Source organism: Euphorbia lathyris, chromosome 2, assembly GCF_963576675.1.
Source record: "Euphorbia lathyris chromosome 2, ddEupLath1.1, whole genome shotgun sequence".
In the NCBI taxonomy this organism is placed as follows: Eukaryota; Viridiplantae; Streptophyta; class Magnoliopsida; order Malpighiales; family Euphorbiaceae; genus Euphorbia; species Euphorbia lathyris.
In genome coordinates, this window is record NC_088911.1 from 12,584,212 (window position 1) to 12,602,138 (window position 17,927).

General features: G+C 36.0%; 1 protein-coding gene across 10 annotated transcripts; it reads right to left on the reverse strand.

Moving 5' to 3' along the window:
• Positions 1-700: 700 nt before the first annotated feature.
• LOC136216684 (uncharacterized) lies at positions 701-15,749 on the reverse strand. 10 transcript variants are annotated; one of them, XM_066003238.1, is made up of 20 exons: positions 14,696-14,831; positions 14,514-14,583; positions 13,635-14,177; positions 13,414-13,503; positions 11,345-13,339; positions 11,050-11,166; positions 10,726-10,908; positions 10,571-10,633; positions 9,206-9,277; positions 8,864-9,124; positions 8,038-8,157; positions 5,489-5,548; positions 5,316-5,356; positions 5,102-5,179; positions 4,912-4,996; positions 4,155-4,338; positions 3,737-3,858; positions 2,572-2,707; positions 1,796-1,912; positions 701-1,618 (listed from the first exon to the last, which is right to left on the reverse strand). In XM_066003238.1, the coding sequence occupies exons 2-16, from the start codon at positions 14,523-14,525 to the stop codon at positions 4,186-4,188; spliced, it is 3,873 nt and encodes a 1,290-aa protein (XP_065859310.1). In that variant the 5' UTR covers positions 14,526-14,583; positions 14,696-14,831; the 3' UTR covers positions 701-1,618; positions 1,796-1,912; positions 2,572-2,707; positions 3,737-3,858; positions 4,155-4,185. The 10 variants fall into 10 exon arrangements, with proteins under 10 accessions (XP_065859310.1, XP_065859306.1, XP_065859303.1 ...); XM_066003234.1 differs by lacking the exon at positions 14,514-14,583 and having other exon boundaries at positions 13,414-13,500; positions 14,696-15,749; XM_066003231.1 differs by lacking the exon at positions 14,514-14,583 and having other exon boundaries at positions 2,572-2,702; positions 14,696-15,749.
• Positions 15,750-17,927: the final 2,178 nt, after the last annotated feature.

Here is a 17,927-nt window from a genome sequence, read left to right on the forward strand (position 1 = left end):
TCCTTAAAAAAAATTCAAAATTTAAAAAACGAATTTTTAATTTAAATTTATATCGTAAGATTACTTCGTGTTCGAAATCATGGTCTTCGGGAATACTCGGGTCCATTTTCGTCAAATTCGGGTTTTTAGGCTTGGGAGAGAAAGAGAGAAAAAAAAAATTGAGTTTTTGAAAAAAATAAAATGAGAAGGGCATAAATGTCAAAAGGGTGTGGTGGATGAAAAAAAAGTTGCGGTATATAGCAACTCACATTTGCAAATAAAGGTATATGATTTAAAAGATTACAAATAAAGGTATTTAATATGTTTTTTTACAAAACAAAATATTTAAAATAACATTGTTAAATTCTAATGACAATAAATTGACATTTTTTTAATTTTTTGAAATTACACTTTCTATATTGATAAAGATATGGTCTAAAATGAATTTAAATATCAATTTAATTCATCAAATTAGTAAAAAACATAAATTGTCCACCATTCGATTTATTGTTTCAATTAAGTTACTTTTTTAGGGTTGTGTTTTGTCGATATGTAAAATAATCTTTTTAAGATAAAAATGTCTCTGGTAGTAATTAAAATTGTAAACACACCTAAAGCGCCTTCGTTCATACTTTATTTTATAAATGGAACATACCACTTACCTCTATTCAGTAAACTTTTAAACCACATGTCTCTATTTGCAAATTGGACAAACCACATATGCAAACCACATACACTTTAGTACTTTTCCCTATTAATAATAGCAATTCCACGTAGTAAAAAAGAGCCACATCGGAAAAAGATATACTTTTCTAATCTTTTTTTGTAGACTAAAATGTTCGCTCATAGAGGTAAAAGTCAAATATATTCCACACTGGAACTTGATTTTTTTTTTTTTACACAAATTGACCCAAATAGCTTTATTGAAACAAAATGTGAACTTCAGGGATTTTATTAAAATGAAGTTCAGTGGTTTTTATTGAAAAGGGACCGTAAGCTTCAACAAACTTCGCTCCATTTTACGAACTTCGCTGCATTTTACACCAGAACTACAGACATGCTCTACGGATTTCTCTGCACTGAAATGTGGCAACTTGAGCCTGTCCTGCGGAACTCTTGCAGAAATTGTGCCCCTGTTGATACTTTTCACACCTTTTTGTCATATGGTCATCTTGTTTCATTGAGCAGCTTACTGCTCATATGAACAACTTTGCCAGTTATTGAATGATACTTGCTGGAACTTACAGTAGCTTAGCTTTACCAAGCAGCAAACTCGACAATGCATACAGTAGCGAGAAGCTAAAGATACAGCTTTCACAATTCGGTACAGTTTGCAAATGGTAACAAACAGATTATACAAAGAGAAAGTAGTAATGCAAATGCAATCCAGCTTTCTTTGTTGTATCGAAAAGGATTCCCAACATTATCCCTCGTTAAACGGTTATGGGTTAAGGCTAGAAAAAGCTCGAACTTGCATACCAAAACAGCACATGCACCAGTACCACACTGTCTTCTCCTGGCTTTCCTACCCGTAGCACGGTTTGAATTAATTTGACATTACATGAATTAATAGATCAAGTCCTTCCTGGAATCCTGATCTTCTACATTGAACAGCTGTTTCATCTTCGAAGATTCGTACCTAATGCCAAGATCCAAACAAGGAAATTTAATATATAAAAGACCCAAAAGTCCAAAATTTAAGAATATAAAGGATAATCCACTAAAGAATAATCCTTCAACTCTATTGTAAATAAATGCCTATATTACAACTCACAGTACAGAGAACAAAAAAGTGTGACTCACAAAATAAACTTGCCTTGTGAAATGGTTCCACCCGACTTTCTGCTATTGATCGTTTTCTTTAACTCAAATCGAAGATGTAAAAGAAAACCACTGTCTTCCAAGCTACAAGGCCAATACTTGCAGATTCAAACTAAAATGGCCAGAGAAATTCAGAGATTATTGCATATATTTCAGCACATGTATGAACACTAGTTATCAATGAAATCAGAATACAGCCCTCTGGAATAATAAAGGCCAAAGGTGTGAATTGGGGCTTCGAGTTTACATTTTTAGTCGATTGAGTACCTAATGTTTCTTTGGGTCCTATTGCGCACCTAAAAAGTTCTTTTTGGTCCAATTGAGTACCCATAAATCTAAAAATAGCAAGTTTTTCTGACACTTGAAATTACTTTGTTTTTTTCTTTTTTTTTCTTGTTATGTACATAATTAGTTATTTACATAGCACAGAGGCCAATAATAAATGATACTCATAGTTTTTTTGTAGTTTTAAAAGCATTACGCAATCCCATACTCCTACAAAACTGAAACTAGCATTTTTTTTTTCTTTAGAATATGCTTTTTCTTCTGGAGTGTTTCCCAAACTAAAACTGCAAGAAAAATCCTAACATATACGCATTAAAATTCCTTGTTTTTAACTTTGAAACTCATGAATGACGATAGGCGAGAAAAGAAAGCACCGAAATTGCTCACATGGAATACATTTTGGATAAGAGGTAGGATTTTGCAATTGATTTTCTTTCTTTCAAATATATAATGAAGACCATGTTGCAATTGATATTGAAAAATTACCCCAAGGACTCTGCCAAGAGACACAAGCTGGCAGGCACGTATCACTTTCTGGAAAGATGCAAGCAGCTCTGTTTTTTTGTCAGTCTAAATGATAAAACAGGGACGTGCAATCTTCTGCCATATATCCCTGCCTGAACTGTGAGTCAAAGTCAAAGACACTGTCATTTTCAGAAACAGAAGCAAACTATCTCTGTCCAAATGCAATTTTCATAATCTTCAATTTCAATTCTAGATTAAGATTTCTCACATCTCAAGAAAAAAGAGCATATTTTATTTAGTTAATAATGCAGTAAGTTATTTATAATGTCGAAATTAATGCAACAATGATCAACTAATTATCTGAATGTCAGCATTACAAAATTTGTAGAAGGGTCCAAAAATTTGAAAAAATCCTTCAATACATGAGAGAGAAAACACGTGTCAATGTCAGTTTGAATATTGTATTCTGAACTTCAAAGACAAATTAATCAGATGCATTATCTTTTATTGGGCAATTTAACATAGTAACAGATTTTTAAATACCATAAAATGGTATATAGCCATTAAATCTATGTGCTATTAACGTCAAAACAAAACACAAGTGCATAGATCCTTCCCAATACTCAACATTCTACTTGACATATAGCACGATCATTTATATTTAAATCTAAGGACATACTTTGTTTTTTTAATTGATTGAACTGAAAAATTGACCTTTCTCTAATATAATTGTAAGACCTAATACTCTGCAAAAGATATAATTAAGCATCTTTGCATAACTTTATGTTGTTGAAGATAATTCAAGCATGATGCTATACTTCATAATGGATAAGGGTCAAATTTGCCCCTAAGGTTATTGGGGAAGATCAAATTTTCCCTCATCATACAAAGTAGCCCAGTTTTGCCCCCATGGTAGAAACCTTAGCTCAATTGCACCGTCAAGATAGAAAACCTAGTTCAATTTTATCCTTTTCTAAGTAAATGCCAACAAAAATTAGCTACGAAATCCCTTGGAGAAGGGTTTTAGCTAAGGTTCCATGAGGGAAAAATTGAGTCGCTTTGCATGATGAGGGAAATTGAGCTTCCCCAATAACCATAGGAGAAAAATTGACCCTTCTCCTTTGATATAAAGCAATGAGCATAATACTTTATTACTTTATTTTGAAAGAAAAAGGAAGAGGCAAACCTTTCAAAACTTCAGGAAGTCAAGCGATCTGCTAACATCTCTGCTATTCCTTCGGAATCCAGAATCAAATTAAGGGTGATATCACCGACAGTTGCAGGCTATACTCCAAGACAGCTTCCCAACTGCATTCATCCACAAGTTTAAGCTGAAAGTTAAAATAGAACCATTATAATTTTATCTAGATGTGTAAACATAAAATGTGGTCATCTTATGACACATGGAAATTCATATACAGTGAGCTTTGTCAAAACAAAAATAATCTGTGATTTCCCAACAAATTAATGCCTTCTCTGAAGCTGAACACGTCCAACATGATCATGTTGGCTCCTAGAAGCAAAAAAGTGTTGAAATGCAACTCAAGGTAGAAATAATAGAAAATTAAAAGCCACTTCTCTATTATGAGCAATTTAATGCATACCTTCAAAATGGGTAGTAAATTTCTTGGAAAGTTAGCTTCCCAGCATTGAATTAATACTTGGAATTATTTTGGGAAGCAGCATGTGCAAAGACTTTGAATATGCATCAGCGTCAGCGTCAGCGTCAGCATCATCAGGAAGCGATGCAAGCTCATTCTCCAAGGCAGTATAAGCTTCTGAAAAAGCCTACATGAAATAATGCATATACTGCTTAACAATGCCTTACTTCAATGGATTATGCAAGGAAAAAACGTTATATGTTTTGATATTTCAACAGCTAACAGCACGTTCATCTGTATAGAAGATGAAATATTGAAAATGATCCTTGAATATAATTTTGAACCGTTTAGACAAAAGATTGAGTTAAATTGAGTTAAATGTATAAGTAACTCTCACTAGAATTCCCTACCTAAACTTTACAGTTCTTCTGAACTTGCCAAACTGTTCTCTAGAAAACTAAGCATATGGTGAGATGACTCTCCCTGAGAAAATTCTAACTGTTTTTATTCTTTTAACAAGTTAAAAGAAAAGCATTTCCTTCATTATTGTAAAATGCCATGTAAATAGGAAGAAATACATGGGATACCATGCAATCCGAAAGACTGCATGAATATATTTACCTTAAGAGAAATACACACATATATATAAGACATTCCTAAAATCACACCTTAAATTAAGGAAACGTAGCACCCCACTAGCTACCCTATAGTTGTCTTCTAACGGAAGTGAAGAGTGAATGTAAAAGGAAGACATAATTACCTTGATACATTGATGTATTCGGAAGCAGTTTCTTCCCACATTATTTGTTGGGAAGAGAGGATCATCGATGTGTATTGGGTCAATACTACAACATAAATTGGTAGAGGATCAATATATTGTAGAAAACCAAAAGTTGAACAGAAGCTCAAGTCAGTCGTAGATTTCATGCAAAGAGTTACTTTACTCTTACCTATAACCTCTCTCCCTATTTATATATACTCCACTTCCCTGCACTGAGATGCGCATTTGGCGAGGATCAAACACATTCCTGTATATGCACACAATAATTAGTGCAAAAGAAAATGTGAGTAAGCAAAAACAATAAATAATGTCAGTCATGATGATCACATCCAACTATGAAAACGCAGGTAAGAAAAACATAATAAAATGAACTTCCAACTCACCCAAAGAAGTAAAGAAAATCCATCAAAAGGCTTCCCCAATTCTGCAAGAATATCAGGAAAAGCAGTCAGGTAAAAGAAACTACATTCTTCCCCCGCGTAATAAGTAAAAACAACACATGTACAGGACACTTACATGAGACAAATAAAAGCAAGGCTCAGAACTCAGTACTTACTTGATTAATAGGCCGGCCAAGATGATGTTCATGCTGAAGAAAACGTGTAATTAGTAGAACCTGCATCGAAGTTGAAGTGGAAGAATAAGAAACTACCCAAAAGAGAGAGGATATCCAGTTTCATGCAATCACAAAATGCGTATGCAAGTGCTTTTATTGCAAAAGATGCTAATTCAGAGGGAAAACACATGGCCCCCCGTGCAATGTAGCACTTCAGTTAAAGCTTCAAACTACTGCAGATATTATATTATGAAAATTTAATTATCAGGTCCAACACTATGAAGAAAAAAGTACCCAAAATTCTTTTAAATATTAAAAGAAAACACCACTCATGGTTTAATTTCGCTATGGTTCAATATAACTAACATGTATATGAGCAAAAGCCACATGATATGGACTAGCTTCCCAAGCTTAAACTGTCATCCTATACTTTCTCAAGATGTCATATCGCCATCCTATAGCATCTCCACAACCAAATGTGACAGATATTTGCATGCTAAAATTCATATTTATGGTTAATTTTTATGGAATGGAGCTCCATAGAAAGCAGCAAACATAACCAGTCAACTTTTATTTTCTAATTTTGTAATCTTTACATAGCCACATGATGAGATAATTCAAATTCAATGACCTATAGAAAAAGAAAAAGAAAAAAAAATTGCTTGTCATCAGTCCTTTCTTAGCTGATAGAATTCTAACCCTTCCAGTGATAATGAAAGACTTGAGCATACATCAAATTCCAGCATCCAGCCTAAGCTAAGAAAAAGGAGAAAGAATAAAAGACCAAAGTGAATATATAACACCTAATAGGCTATAACACAAACATCCACACTCAACTTTTATAGCCAAGACCAACTGATGAAATGCCAGAGAAAGCCTTCAACTCTGATCTAGATAGTTATCAAAATATCTATGATATCATTGATCATAGATTGGATAGACAACTCCACCAACCACTACATGCAGCTGGATTCCTTTTAAATCCAGAATTCTTTAGTGCACCGGATAAAAATGGTGAAATTAAAAAAGGCTATTTGAAAGCGTTGGAAAGATTGGTAGAAAGTGAAGATGAACAAGACAAGATCGGTGAGCAACTGATTTTGTATCAAAATTCTAGTAATGATCTATTCAAAATGAAGATGGCAATTAGGCATAGAGAGACAATAAGCCTAGGTGTATAAGTTCCTAAACATTTACACCTTCATATTTATTATTTAACAACTTGATTGCATTTTAATACTTGTTTGTAATTTTCTTTCTTTAGTTGCATGGCGGGAGACATATGGATCATGTACTCCACAATTACAAAAATTTGCAGTGAAAGTGCTTAGTCTCACTTGTAGTGCATCCGGTTGTGAGCGGAATTGGAGTATTTTTTAGCATGTAACTTTTATAAATATAACTTTTTCACTTATTTGATCACTTTAGGTTTTCACATAGTTCAAAGGATCATAAAAGTGTTGTCGTTTTTTTTAATTATTGTCTTGTTGGGTTCATAGCAAAAAAAGAAATTGACTAGCTCAAACACGCATGAATGACTTGGTTTATGTCAAGTATAATTGAGCATTGAAACGTCGATTTGATGAACGATATCGCATTGATCCTATTTCTTTGAAAGATATCAATGATAGTAATGCGTGGTTGACAGGTACAATGGAAGGAGATGGTGGTAATGATGATGATGATTTAGTATTTGACAATGATGAGTTGAGATGGGATTTGATTACTCATGCTAGTGGAGTGGAAGAAGATGCCTATAGAACTAGGGCAAAAGGTAAAAGTGTTGTGTCTAGTAGGCCTACAAAGACATATGTGAGAGGAAACACATCTCGGGCAAGAATAGTCAATCCTCCTCAAGTTAGTAGAGATGATGAGGAAGAAAATGATGATGAGGAGGAGGAGGATGGGGATGAATATAAAGACGAAGATGATGAATATAAGGATGAAGAAGAGGAAAACATCAATGATGAGATGGAGCTTGATGATGAGGATTTGGATTGATGATGGTGTTCGTTTGATATGTTATTAGGAATTAGGTTTTATTTCGGAATTAGATGTTATTAGGATTATGAGTTTTTTTTTGTGTGTTTTACAACTTTAGACTTAAATTAGTAGATTTGAGTTATTAATATTTATGATTTTATTTTTTGTGTTTTTCTAATTTTTTTGTCGCCTCGTCTCAAGGCGGTATTTTGCCCTTACCGCCTGGGCTCGCCTTTCGCCCTTCGCAACTATGGACTAAGCATAAGAGATGGTACGAACTATACAATTTTGTCTTAATCTAATTCAACCATTTTCACATGGATATAAAAACAGTGGCTTAGGGTCAATGTTAAACCAAAAACTGGATAAAACATTTTATGTACATTGTATGTGTCCGTTCGGAAATATAGAATAGGTAAACGATAGAGTTCAAATATAGCATTCAGCCTACTAGTTCAGTAGTGTGACAGGCATGAAAAGATTAAAATAAAATAAAAATATGACAAGACTGGTCCTGATTATGAAAAACCTTTGTACCATTGATGAATTCAAGGGAGAGCAATTACCAAGCAATAGGAACTTAAGCCACCAGAATACGACTGATCAAGGCTGCGATCTGCCAAGAATTGTTTTAGAACTAATGCAAGAGGTGTTGCAGCTGGAAATTGCGCAGTAAGTTCTTTTACCTGAAAAGTCACAAGTAGGATTTGCAAAACAAATAAAGTAAGTGACCAATAATAGATGAAGCAAAAACAAATAAATTACTGACATTAATTGGAGATATTGCTAAAAAAATCGGCAAGAAATTCAAAGAGACTTGTCTAGACTTCAGATGAAATAATAAAAGCAAAGCTTTATTAGAACTCCAATTAGTCAATAATATTCTCAAAGATAAATAAAAGCAAAGTGCTATCAGAACTCCAATTAGTCAACCATGTTCACTATAGTATATAAGAACAAAAGAAATTTTGTATATAGTTCTAAAGTGTTAACACTTAACAGGCATATTCTTTAAGAAGTCAACAACCACCGATTTTCCAATTGCAGATCCTACGCATGAGACAGAGATCTAGACAAAACACCAATTTGAACTGGTTCTTTACTAGATGAACTCTTTATTCCTTGAAAATCCCAAACCAGGATGGCCAAAAGCAGAAGGTGAACTCTTTACTAGATGATGATTTTCTTACAGCTCTTTACTTTGTCAGCCACAAAACTGAATTTCAATATTTTAGAGTAGATACAACATTCTAATAGGGCTTCATCATGGAACTCTATATAATTCTTAACTCTCTTGTGAAAATTTAACTAAAATGGCGTTAGAAAACAAAAGTTGTAAGATAATAAACTATTGATATGAGAGAGGAGGGGGAAAGAGAAAGAGAAAATGACCAGTTCAGTAGTTTGCAGCCCTGTATGTGATGGAGACTTGAAACTGATGTCAAGACGAATGGATGTCACATCCTTCAAGATATCATGATTCATTTGGGAGCACTTTGGCGAAATTGAGTCTTCTGAACCAACCACATCGGAGTGATTATTTTCATTTTCAGAAGTCATACTGGTTGGTACTTCTTTTGGTGATTGTACATTAGAAGCAACCGATACAATTGCCTCATTAGGCACATCTACCACAAGCATTATAATAGGTATCTGAAAAAGGAGGTCTGTGAATAAGGGAAAAGTAACAAGAGAAAATGGAGATGAAAATAAATCTGACAAATGGAGAATTACAGCGGTATTTTCCACAGTCTTAAGTGAATCATTTTTCACCCACTCCTGGTTAGCAAGGTACCTGGCTGCATGCTGGAAGAAAAAGTAAGCAGTTTCAGTTTTGCAAAAGGCCACACTGAACAATGGCAATATCTTTTGAAACTAGTTAAACTGAAACGTGACATACTCCAGATATAAGAGATGAGCTTAGGAGAGCAAAGTTCCTAAGAAAAGTCAACTTCATGTCTATGACCCTTAACACAAAGGCACTTCTCAGTACACACTAATTTGATTGCTATATTTAAAATGCTAAAATACAATTCCAAATTCCCATCAAAGAAACTGTCAGAGAAAATAGTAGAACTTTTTTTTAATATTCTTTGTTGAATGTTTTGATATTCTTTGTTAGACCAAGTTAACAGGCTGTAATATGTTATGAAACACCGTCAAAAGAGCTCAAGTTCCAAGATAATTTTCCTATTATTTAGGCAGAAACGTTTTATTATATTTATTTCGGCAGTCTTATCTACTTAGGCAATACATAGATAGTAATGTTCACTTTTCTATCAGTTAGGCAGTAGTATTTTATTTTAGGAAAAGATATGCTAGTAGTTTTCTGAAGTTAGAACTCTTTCGTTTGTAATGTTTTTATGTCTCGGTAGCAACCAAAAAATCAATCGTTAATCTTCAATAAAAGTCAGATTTAGGGAGTTAGGGTGATCTCCTACAAATCATCATGGCATCCCAAAGACAGGTCACTGGAAGAACGGGACAAACAAGGGAAATAAATAGGAATTTCCGGTGGTGCATAGACCTGTGACAAGATCCCGATCATTGGGCCCCTACTTCTTCCATATAAGTAAACTCAGTAGAGTCCTTAAAGCATCAAATCTAGCACATTAATGGCCAAAACATGACATATGATGATATGGATCATATTCATTAGCTAGACTACAAACAAAGAAGAATGTTGAAGCCTGATTTCTAGAAATTCTAAGAAATTATAGAAATTCAGAAGTGAAACGACTATTGCTGCCACGGTCAGATACCATCAACAGCGACATAAAAAAAAAGTATAAAAGGGCGGCCCGGTGCATTACGCGTCCCCGCTGAGCGAGGGTCCGGGGAGGGGTCCCACCACAAGGGTGTATTGGGGGCAAGCCTTCCCCTGCCAATTTATTTGGCAAGAGGCCGCTCCTAAGACTCGAACCCGTGACCTCTTGGTCACACGACAACAACGTTTACCGTTGCGCCAAGGACAACCACTAATACAAAGTGGGAAACAGAACACAGATACGAGTCGATTTTATGTTGAACTAAAAACAAATATTGAAACTCATGGCATAACTGTAGCTAGTGCAGCACATATGAATGGCTATGATATACCTGAAGACAAGTTTCTTTAATGCCATTACGGCCCTCCAATATCCCAGCTTCCTTGATAGGTTCCTAGAAAAAGCATCTGCAATTAAAGTTTCTGCCTTCAAAGCACTAGCATCAAGAAGAATTAGTAAAAGAATAACCACCAAGAGAGTTCTTACTAAGTTCCTGACTGGAGGAAGACAAACCACAAGGTCAACATCACTTGTTGGAAGGGACAGCCCAGTTGCATTTGATCCAAATATGTTTGTTCTGGACCTGGGCCATAGGACTTGGAGAGACCGGGTAACTCGCTTGATAGCCCAGTTAATAAAAGGCTTACGATCCATAGTTACTGAAGCAACCTTCAATAACACAACGGCAGAATATTATCAGTAATTGGTGTGTCCCCCAAATAGAAAGAACTTAAAGCTCAAAGCGATAAGTTCTTAAGAGTTTCCTTTTTCTGCTAAAATTCTATTGAGAAAAAGAATACATGTATCTACCTGCTTACAGAAAACGTCAATTTCCTCATGAAGAAGATTATGCATCAAAGAAAGAGATGCCTTTTGTGCTAAACAGTTCTGTAGCTCAGGTGGTTGGAGTGGAAATGACACATCTGGCTGTGCACCAATTGCAACCAATTAGTACACAACCAACAGTAGAATGAACCTAACTTAAAATGTCAAGATATAGTCACTGAACTGATATACACAATGTTCAATTATTCACACCAAACCCATGCATCCTATTCCTCCCCCTGGGACAAATAAGAAAACGTATAATACAGGGCATACTTACATGTTCCTGATCACGTGCTAGCTGGGACATTGCAAGCAAACGATCTTGCAACAAAGCTCCAGGAAGAGGTTGAATCATTGGATGCGTTGAAATATTTTTGTTCCTCCATGAAGGCCAAACAACTTCAATACCTTCCATACGAACACAAGCTTCCTCCAAGTTAGTTCCTTCATGGTACCAACCTCTCACACTCCAATGCCTTGGACTGGAGCTACCAGACCTAACACTTGGAAGACCACGATGTTTTCTAGTGTCACTTACAGGAGAAGGTGGTGGTGGACGAGGAGCTCTTGGAACGCAAAGCACAACAGGAGATGGTGGCCGCTTTATCCGAGGTTGTTCCCTTCTAGAGGGAGGAACACATGGGCTCTTATGATCACCACGCTTATAATCAGGTCTTGGTTTTTCTCTCGACATACTTGGAATGATTATAGGAGGCAAAACAGGATAAGGAAGTGAATCTCCCATCTTCCCTTCAACATCACTTGACTTATTGACCAAGGATCCAGCAGCATCCTCCTCATTAGTCACGTCTGTTACTGCTGACGAAGATTGTATCACCTTGGTTGGTACGTCATTACCCGATACAACAAATCCAAGTGTCTGGTGTCCTTGGCCCAAAGGATCAATGGAAGCACAAAATGAAGCAGCAGTTGGTGATGCCATACCTGTTGTACTATAAGAGGAAGGGAAGGCAACCATGTCATCAACTGTTCGGTTCATGTCAGCTTCGTGCAAAGCCCATGTGCTATCATCAGAGCTAAGGGAAGGAGCTCGAGAGAAACCTGTTCCTGGGTGATCATAAGGATCCCAGTACATCACACCACCACCAAAATACTGATTATAATCTATCCCAGATACTGCATGAAGCTCAACTTCTTCCTCTGACATCAAGTGGCCTTCATATTCATCCATCGGCTCCTGTACATTTGCTGATTCAGGTGTGTCAGTAAACTCCCCAGAATACTTTCTATCATCATCGGTACTCTTTGCATTAAACTGCATCTTATGAGCAGTGAAAGTCTGCTGAAATGACTGCCGTCTTGAAATAAATCCAGAATCATAATTACATGTCATGGATGGAGGAGCTAAACTATAAGTGCTCCTAACCACTGGGGGCCAATCCAAACTCATTGGCAATGGTCGAGATAGGGTCCGATTGTAGCCACTTTCAATAGTAGAACTTCTTGCCTGATGCACTGTGTGAACAAAAGGCTGACGGATGTGATTGTGCCAGTTAGCACCAACATCCAGATGCAATCTATCAGTGGCGGGTGGAAGATGTGAAGTAATGGATGGAAAGTAGACAGGAGCTAAACTAGGCCACTCATATGAAAGGTATTCCGAAGGATTTGTAGCCCTAGAATTATTGAAGTTCTTATTTCCTTGTCCCTGAATTAGGCTGGATTCTTCTTTCAAATTACCAATTCTGACTGATCTGTCAGAAGATTTAGATTTTTCCTTGGTTTCTTCGTTCTGAGAGTTGATGTCTTTGTTGTCGGCAACATTTTCAATCTCTGATGTAGATACTATATGGTTGTCCATCTTAAAGTTCAATGTTTTTATTCCTGAATTTACACTTCCATCCACAATCAGATTGTTTGATGACTTATGATCTGAATCTAAATGACAGATGCTTCCACTGTACCCAACGCTACATTCACGAAAGTTTTGATCATCAATGGTCTCCCTGGTGGGTTCATTTGCTGAGCTGCTGGGACTTTTACTTAATGTAGAGTTGGCACCATTAACCATATAATCCTCTGATACATTCTGGATGGCTGAATTATCAGATACCTTACCAATTCTTGCTGCCTCATCCGAAGAGGTAACTGACAAGCAGCGAACTTCTGCAACTGCTCTTTCAGAATATCTCACTTCAACGGGATCATTAGAGCTAGAGCTTTTGCTTTTGTTTTTGCCTTTGCCTTTTGCTTTCCTCTTCTTAGTTGCACCATTTTGTCCATTCCCGAGAACCAATCTTTGGCAGTGTTCCTGATGACAAGCTACCAGTTATAAACCATTTAAATAGTCAATAAGAAATATTATCCAAATGAAAACTATGTAACCATTTCAACGGCTGAGGAAGTTATGTGTCCTTGTACTTCCTTTCCATGAGGGATACCAGGTGACCTGTTGAACTCCACAGAATCCATCTTCTGAGAAGAAAACAATCCACAATCAAGTTCCTAAGGCATCATTTGACATTTGTTGCTAAATGGTCTCACAAATAAATGTTCAAGTGCAAAAGTTAAAAACAAAAATTAACTACAATAGGGGGAAAAGTTACCTTTAGGGGTTGGTTGACAGAAGACTCATCCACAACTATCGCTTGAGTGGGATTTAGCTTTTTCATATTACGAGTTTTCCCTTTTTTCTTATGGCTACCAGCCTTAAGCTTTTCCGTTGATTTACTGGTTATACACTTAAAACTTCCCTCTTCAAGAAGTTCAAGCTTTGTACAATCAAGTGAAATGACCATAACAAGTCCTCGTAGTTTTCTTAATACGCAATCAGAAACACTACTGACAGAATGCAATGTGCTAAAAAATATATTTGATTTATCATATTCCTGATGCTGGCCTGGTAATAACAAAGACACGATATCTTGAACCACAAGTAAACTATAAAATAGATTGAACAAATCCGTGGCTTCCCCAGATTGAGAACCATGCATAATCGGCAAACCAAACTCTCTATTGGATGGGACGTCTAATGTAGTTCTCAGAATTGATTCTTTATAGATGAAACTCAGTGGTTGTTCTGCTCCTGCTCTAAACAGCCACATCTCATCCTTCATTGAAGCACTGGCCCCCTTCACAATCTCATGAGTCTGAGAAACTTGCAACAACCAAAATTTAGGCATAATTCATATATCTTTTCAGCATTACTAGAATGTATAAAACATAATTAGTTGCCATTTTTATTGCATTATCAATATTTGGTATTTCCATCAATAACTTGCCATACTTGAAACTTCCCGGTAGTTAATTGTCTAGGAAAGAGAACGGAATTCGAGATTCAACAATAGCAATTCCTCTCCCCATTACCAAAAGATAGAGCTAATACTAATGATAATGATAAGAAGTAGAAAAAGAAAATTGTGATTTCCTCAACCCATAAACTCTAAATAATTCATATAGTTTCTATGTAAAATAATTTTCGTTACCATGCTTGGCATGTGGAGTTTATTGATTCATAGACTTATACCAGCAATGAGCAAATATATAGAGTGGCTCCTATAAAAAATAATTTAAAGTAGTCACCACTTCGTTAGATATACTAAAAACATGTTAGATAGAGCAAGAGCAACCAATTCCAACTGAATAACAAAATTATGCAAAAAAATACCAACGATTTTGCAGATTTTCCCAGAACCAAATTGAAGAAGTTCCTCCTCGTTGCAGGATCCAAATTCAGCCACCAATCGATGCATCCCTTCTTCCTCCAAAAGACATTAGCAGATGCACCAGCTGCAATCACTTTCTCTTTTAGTTTAACCCTTTTCTTACCATTACCACAATTCAGCCACGCCAACCTCAACGCCACCTCTAACCTATTTGCCACAAAAGCTTCAATGCTATAATAACCTTTAGACTTGAGCCACCCTAATTCCACCCAATCAAATCCCAATTCATTCTCTTCTCCCCTTACAAACTCTCCACTGGATACCGCATCCATTATCGTAACAAACTTGTCCACATTCTCAACAAACTCCTCGCTCACAGTAATAGAATCCAGATTCTTATAAGAACAAGAACATTCCTCGATCTTCTCGCCCTCTCTAGAGCTAAATAGCCTAACAGACTCAAAAATCAACCGCTCGGACTCGTTGGACTCCGCCGTTCGCAATAAGAGACCAGATGATTTCTTGTAGCAAAGGCCGGGGAGATCGTCGGTAGGAAGCTCAGGGAGAATGATGAAACGACCATGGCCTTGTGTGCGGACTTTGCCAAGCATTTGAATTAGAAGCTGGACGAATTTGAAATCGACGATGGTGACATTGGCCTGGCGTTGATGGACAGAAAGCGAAGAGAACCATTTGAGAATGGAGGACCTGGGATAGGCATTGGGATTGGAATTTGGGGGAAGAGAAGAAGAGTTATAGAGAGAGATATGAGAAGTAAGCGAGTCAACTAGTTGATTTTGATTGTGAGCTATGAGCGAGTTTGTGAGAGTGGCGAGAGATGGTGGCCTCTGTGATGATGAAGAATTGGGGCTTGGTTTCTTCATTTTTTCACAAATCTCTCTTCTTCTGTGTTGAAAGGAAGGAGAAGAGTGAAGAGAGTGGGAAGGAGGAGGAAAAGGAGGAGGAGAAAGTGCCAAAAAATGAGGCGGCGACAAATATGCGGCTTGCTGTCTTGGCATGGGATTCGGCCGAATCTCGGTTTCGTGTAATAATTACTGCCGCAGCTCAAGAAATGTGCGGCTTGATTTTTAGCCATTTGTATGTAAAATATGAACTTGAGGGCATTTTGTGTTTCCAAGAGTTTTTGGTATGGGTGACATCGGTTCAGGTTCGGGTTCGGTTCTATTCGTTTTAATTTGAAAATTTAAAAAATATCTAAAACCATAGAGTTAACGATAGATTTTAGTTTAAAGAAACTTCAATAATTCAATTCGTTTTTAGATTTTTTTTTTTAATTGAATATTTGATCAAAATTCAGAATTGTACCGAATATAAGTTGACAGTATAATTTTATTCGAATTTAAAAAAAAAAATCAAAGGTTCAATTCAATTTCAAATCTTTTTATTCGGATATTTGGTCCGATTAGTACTAGCAAATTCTTTCATGTGCTCTACTCCAACGCAAGTAGTGCAGTAAAGGTTTATTCCAAGCGAACAAGTAGCAAAACAGTTGAAAGCAGTCTATAGGGAAGAGGGGGAGGTCCACTAGTTATATAGGTCTAAGCCTAGCAACTGAGTCGATGTCAAAGAACCCAAGCGAGAGCCTTCTTTTATTCCCTTGCAGAAAGCTCCAAGCTACTTTACAACAAGTGTGTGTATTGCGAAAGAAGATCTTGTGTATATTTATTCTGCGAAAGAAAGATGCCTGAGGGGGAATGGTAAGAGGCAAGGGACATGTGGGTATGAAAGGCTTCAGACCATATACAAATTTGTACTTGGCTTTGTTAATACATTAGGAGTTCTAGGGTCAATTTGTAATATGTAATTAGTTTAGGTTGTTACTTGTAAAGTTAACATATTAGTTAACTCATTTGTTTGTTAGTTAGATTTGTAAACGGTAGGTTTTGAAGCTATATAAAGTAACCTGCTAATTGTTCATCTTCACTTCTTGTAACTTTTATTCTTTTCTAAATTCAATTCGGTTTATTTCTTTTCATACATCTTCTTGATCTCCATTCTCAGATTTTTAATCTTGTTATGGTATTAGAGCTTTAAGCTTCTATAATCATCCTTTCATCTGATAACTTTTCTTTTTAATGGCGGCTTCCACACCACCTCTGGTGGAATCTTCGTCTAATTCGACAAGTTTTTTCTACATTCATCTAGCGAGAATACTTCACAATATTTAGTTTCATAAGTGTTAACTGGAGTGAAGGACTATCATTCATGGGTAAGAGTTGTTAAGCGGTCTCTCATTGCGAAGAATAAGCTCAAATTTATCGATGGATTTTTATCCCATGCGATAGTGGGAGAAGCAGGTCTTCAATCTTGGAATCACTGTAATCAATTGGTTCTATCTTGGTTGAATCATTATGTTTCCACATCAATTTCACAAAGTATTACTTGGTTTGAAACAGCATCCGCAGTTTGGGACAACTTGAAGAATCGTTTTCTCACAATTAGATCTTTTAAGGATTGCAAAATTACAAGATGAAGTAGCATCTCTTTTAGAAGGTGATCTTTATGTAACGGATTATTTTACTTGATTGCAAGTTATATGGGAATAATTAGTCAATTTTAGATTGATTCCATCTTGTGCGTGTATTCCTAATGTTGCAGACTGTGTAGTTGTTAAAAAGGTTAAAGAATGGCAATCTCTGGACTATATAATTAAGTTTGTCACGACCCAACCCAGGCCATGACCGGAGCATAAATTAAATTAACTTTAACCTATGCTAGCCTTAATTCTGAACTAATGGAAATTCCAAAATTTACTAACAGAATATCAAATTCGTTGAAATTACATCATAAACCTTAAAGGAACCTAATTATTCAAGTCAAATCTCAATAATCAAAAGTCTCCAAAAAATGATATAAAGCTAAATAATTAAGCAGTCTCCTTCAACATCAATCCAAGGGTTACCTCACGAACAGAGACCTTAATCTGAAAAAGAAAGATTCAATGTGGTATGAGATTTTCGTTTATACGAGCGAAAACCTCAGTGAGCAGTAGCTATAGCACACAACAGAAAAGGAACAGGCAGGCAGGCTGATACTCTTAAATCATGATAATTATAGTTCTATTTCAAAATCAGTTAAACTAAAGGGTCATTATAAGATAATCAATTCAAAATACTAGTAGTCAATTGTCAAATCTAATACTGAAGCCTTTCAAAATATCAAATATTAGAACAATCAGAAAATAAGGCAAAAGCTTTAAAACACATGGTACAG

Bases quoted from the DNA above. Each gene is read 5' to 3' on its own strand.
- LOC136216684 (XM_066003231.1), bottom strand. From the start codon at position 15,712: ATGCCAAGACAGCAAGCCGCATATTTGTCGCCGCCTCATTTTTTGGCA. The intron at 13,504-13,634 runs GTAACTTTTCCC...TTTTCTTCTCAG, and splicing joins CTGTCAACCAACCCCTAAAG to AAGATGGATTCTGTGGAGTT. The intron at 4,997-5,101 runs GTAAGAGTAAAG...TTTATGTTGTAG, and splicing joins AATAGGGAGAGAGGTTATAG to TATTGACCCAATACACATCG.